Source organism: Penaeus japonicus, unplaced genomic scaffold, assembly GCF_977035675.1.
Source record: "Penaeus japonicus unplaced genomic scaffold, GWHDUDI00000001_assembly GWHDUDI00000021, whole genome shotgun sequence".
NCBI classification, from domain to species: Eukaryota; Metazoa; Arthropoda; class Malacostraca; order Decapoda; family Penaeidae; genus Penaeus; species Penaeus japonicus.
The window spans coordinates 2811929-2816928 of record NW_028234423.1 but is presented as its reverse complement, the minus strand read 5'-3'; the positions used below and the strand labels follow the sequence as shown (position 1 = coordinate 2816928).

The following is a 5000-nucleotide window of genomic DNA, read 5'->3' as shown; positions in this document are numbered from 1 at the left end:
ATAGAGAACTGTACCCCTCCTCTAATTTCATGAAATTTTTTCTAATTGTTTCCATCACTCTCCTAATTTTGTAGTTCCGTTCACTTTTTTCCTCAGCCTTTCCATTGCCATCTTAATTAATGTATCTACGTCTCTTCTGAAACCGTTTCAGTGGCATCAAGTCAGCAATTGGAGGAAACCTCGTGTGTTGTGCCCAGTAATATGTGTATGATGGCATGTCCACTAGACCAGTGTACAAAAGAATTGAAATAAAATCCTGCATTTCTCTAGAGTTAGTGTTAACAGAACTACCAGTGGCCTGTACAGAGTACAAGTTAGTCTGTTCAGCTATGAATTCAAAAGTTTCGTCATCAAAAACTTTCTTGAAATAATGTAGAGCAGACCCAACTTCATCTGGAGTTGTAAATGCTTTCTCTTTTTGTATCTCAGCAACTTCTAGTTCTTTTTTTCTCCAACTGTATGCAGTTTCACGTTTCTTAGAAGCCCCACTTCTTCCTTTCGGTCTGCCTCGAGAAGTAGTTGGCCTGGAAATCTCATCTTCTTGTACAGAGTCCTCACTGTCATCACTTGCCGCATCATCTTCAATGACAACATTCTCAGGTACATAATCTTCATCTTGTGCATCATTACTGACTTCAGGCAGTGTCGGTTCTTCCTCATCATCAGTCTTATCATCATCTGATTCAGCAATAACAGGACCTGGAATGACTGTTGTAAGAGAAACGTTTCTTCCGTAGAAAGATGTAGTTGTGAAAGGCTGGGCCATTTTATAGCTGAAAGGAAAAATTACATTAGCATTGTGGCAAATGGGCATGCAGTAATATTCACCAACACAAAATAATTCATATGTAAAGTGTAATGATACATTGCATTGACCACCGTTTGGCGCAGTAGCCATTTGGCTATATATATGTATGATTTTTCATGTTTGGCATTTGGAAACCGTGCATATGAATGTATGCATACAATGGACCATAATGTGGCAAAGTAGCCAATTGGTTACATACTAGGGTGGGGAGAAATCATCAGTAGCCATATGGTTACACTATAGTTTACCTCGTTGTCTAGGATAACTAAGAAACAGCACAGCTTCTTCTTGTATATCACTGATGGCACTGACGTTTACCCTACAGAAGCAAACACAAAGTTCCCTAAAAAGCTCTCTCTGAAACAGCAATTTATACAAAAAAGCAGTGCTTACCTGCAGTGTGTAGAGCCGTGCCGGCAGTCGGTAGATTCTAACGTGTGTTCCCGTGGTGTAAGGATTCACCGACAGACGGTAGCAGTGCTCCGTACACAGAGCCATTTGGCTACTTCAAAATCCAGCCCTTCGTTTTCTTTAATGACAAACTGCTACAGAGAATTGTGTCCTGAGAGTTGATGATGCCATATGGCAACAAATCAAATAAAGGGTTAAAAAGAAAAAAAGAAAGAAAAAAAAAAAAAAAAGGAAAAACAAATCAAATCAATATTTCGGAAACGTTAAATCCGATATCTTCTTGACTTGTATGAACGAAAGAAGAAGAAAAAAAAAAAAAAAAAGATTCGGAATCGTTAAATCCAATATTTTTGTGCCTTAAATGAACATATTTTATTCCCAGTTCTTTTTAGACTCTGAAGCAGCTAGGTCGAGTAATTCTAGGGAAATATAACTTTAAATATCATTTTTTTTTACCTTTATAACAGGGAACAAATTCACAAAGCTACATTGGAAGTTCTGAAAATAAGATAATAAAAAAAAGTGTCATAGAGTTACACCGTGAATAAATAAACACATGCAATATTTCCCAAGTAAAAAATCGTGCTACAAAAAAAAAAAAAAAAAAAAAAAAAAAAAGATTGTGGGACATACCGCGGGTCAGACATTTCTGTGGAATAAAATTTAACATGGATTTTTTTTTTTCTTTTTTTCTTTTAATGATAAGATTAGATACCTTGATTTCTAGGATATATAAGAGAGTGTAAGGATGATATCTCAGATGTCAATGCATATGAAGCTAGTATAACTATAGCTTCTTTTATAGTACTCACAGTACTTTATCTTTTTTTGAACTGATTCACACTGGAATTATGATAACTATATAAACCATTATTACGATATAATCATACTTAGTGTGTCGAATTACCGTTCTCAGTAACATCATTTAATTTTTTTTTCTATCACAAATTATGATTACGATAATCTTATTAATCATGTTTTCATCCTCATGATAATCATTATTATTAATCATAATTAACATCATCGTTGTTATTACTATCATAATTATTCCTAATATCATCACGATATTCATTGTATAATCATTATAATTTCTGCCATTCATATCAGTGATAATGATGTTAATAATGAATTTTAAAAATTCTGTTATTCTTATTCTCACATTAATATAATTACTGTTATCATAATCATGAGTTTCATTCATCACGTAACTTACACCAATTTTATATGATTGAAGGTTTCAGGCATATAAAAAGAATAGTTCATTAAGATATTGAGAAATTAACTAATTAGAAATGGGATCCACTTCAGTAATGTTAAACTGACAGAAAGGAAAAAAAAATGAATATCAGGAAAAGTTTATAGATTTGTTTTTTTCTCTTTTAATTTGTTTGATTTTATTTTAGTTTATGATGAGTTCAAGTATGGTAGATAAATACATGCATATACATACATATTCATGTATATATATATATATATATATATATATATATATATATATATATATATATATATATATATATATCTATATATATATATATATATATATATATATATATATATATATATATATATATATATACACTCATATATGCATACATATTCACACACACACACACACACACACACACACACACACACACACACACACACATATATATATATATATATATACATATATAAAATATATATATATATATATATATATATATATTGGTAGGTAGGTAGATAGATAGATATGGAGAGATACCGTGGTAGAGGGGATATTTTACCTCCGATAAGTGATAATACGAAAGTTGCTTTTGATATAAAAATTCAAAAACAACAAATATACTTGACAGAGATGAGTTTGCAATTATGTCTTTGCATGTATGTGTGTAGAAGAAAATGAAGAACGAAGAGGGAGAAAAGGAAAGAAGAAAAAGAAGAAGAAAAAAAAAGAAAGAAGAGGAAAAGAGAGAAAGAAAGAAAAAGAAGAAAAGATAGAAAGGAAAAATAAGAAGAATTAGAAGAAAAAAAATAGAAAAAAAGAAAATTGAAAAGAAAAAGAAAAAGAAGTAGAGGTTAAGTCATTCGATGTCTAAGCGCAGAAGCTTGGACAAGTGTCGGCAAGACGTGCCAAAGTTGCAGCAAAGGAAGTTGCTAACTTTGGCTCTCTTTTCTCTTGGTCTTTTCCAGTAGAAGAAGAAGAAAAAAAGATTACTAGACATTTTAAGAGGATGTTCAATGGTAACTGCAGGCAAACAGACGAAGCGATTCGAGCTAATTGCTTCATTAGAAAGGAATCAGTTCATTTTTTAATTTGGAATTTATACATGTTAACACACGTATAGATACAGACATATACATAGATACACGCATGCATACACACACAGATACATATGCACACACATATAAATGTGTGTATATATATATTCATATATATATATATATATATATATATATATATATATATATATATATATATATATATAATATATATATTATATATTATATATATATATATATATATATATGTATATATATATATAATTATATATATATATATATATATATATATATATAATATATATTATATATATATATATATATATATAATATATATATATATATATATATATATATATATATAATATATATATATATATATATATATTATATATATATATATATTATATATATATATATATATATATATATATATATTATATATATATATATATATATATATATATATATATATATATATATATATATATATATATATATATATATATATATATTATATATATATATATACACTTCCCAAGAAAACAATGTTAATATATAGTGAAACCCACGCATACTGTACGCCTAATACAAATATTGAAGATATCATACTCATATAAGCGTTTGTGTATAGTCAAATATGAATAAAGAATACATACATTCATCGAAAATATGCCATTCGAAATGACACCTTATCAAATGAATATCAGATCCTTCATTACAGAAATGAAAACACACACACACACACATACACACGCACACACACACACACATACACACACACAAAAAAAAATCTATTGTAATTGATCAAATGCACTTCTTGCAAGACGCCCACGCCCACCTTCACTAATGAGACCCATCTCTTCCCGCCGTCTTGACTCCGATTTCCCTCCGACCGGGAATTTTGGCGAAGGTCCTTCCGACTGGGTCCTAGGCAGGGAGAACTTCGCTCGTTAGAATCCAGGCACCTCAAGCGGGTCTTCCCCTTTGCACCTGCCGCTTCAGCTGGCTAATGTGTCCGCTTGAAAGAGGTGGCGTAGGATTGACCTAGTTTGACCTGGCTTGGGTTGTATTATGCTTGGCGGTGACGTCGTGTTTGTTCGATTTTGACTACGAGGGCCTGTGCGTTTCCTCCTTAAAGGGACACTTCCGGAGATGCATGCATACACACACGCACACACACACACATACACACATAAACATACACAAACACAAAAACACACACACACACACACATAACAAACCTTGCTAACAAATAATTATAATGATAATCATCACATTAATGAAAACGTTGGAATTAAAGCAGACAAAATAATTATGATACTAATCATTACTGATGCCAATGATATTAGCACATAATGAGAATATGTTTGACAGAAAGAGAGATAATTATGGTAGTATTCGTAGAAATATTAATGGTAACTTATAACAATGAAAATGGATATGCCAATGATTATATCAGTGATAATACAAAAATAGCAGTGATAATAATGAATAATGATGATGATGACAAAAA

The 5000-nt window shown here is 30.7% G+C and overlaps 1 protein-coding gene across 1 annotated transcript; it reads right to left on the bottom strand.

Annotated features, from left to right (window-relative positions):
- Positions 1–112: 112 nt before the first annotated feature.
- Positions 113–1395, bottom strand: LOC147469416 (uncharacterized). The gene is made up of 2 exons (XM_086548588.1): positions 1202–1395; positions 113–773 (listed from the first exon to the last, which is right to left on the bottom strand). The coding sequence occupies exon 2, from the start codon at positions 764–766 to the stop codon at positions 113–115; it is 654 nt and encodes a 217-aa protein (XP_086404714.1). The 5' UTR covers positions 767–773; positions 1202–1395.
- Between the last annotated feature and the right edge of the window lie 3605 nt (positions 1396–5000).

What these genes read in the sequence shown, in the direction of transcription:
- LOC147469416 (XM_086548588.1), bottom strand. Translation starts at nt 766, where the DNA reads ATGGCCCAGCCTTTCACAACTACATCTTTCTACGGAAGAAACGTTTCT.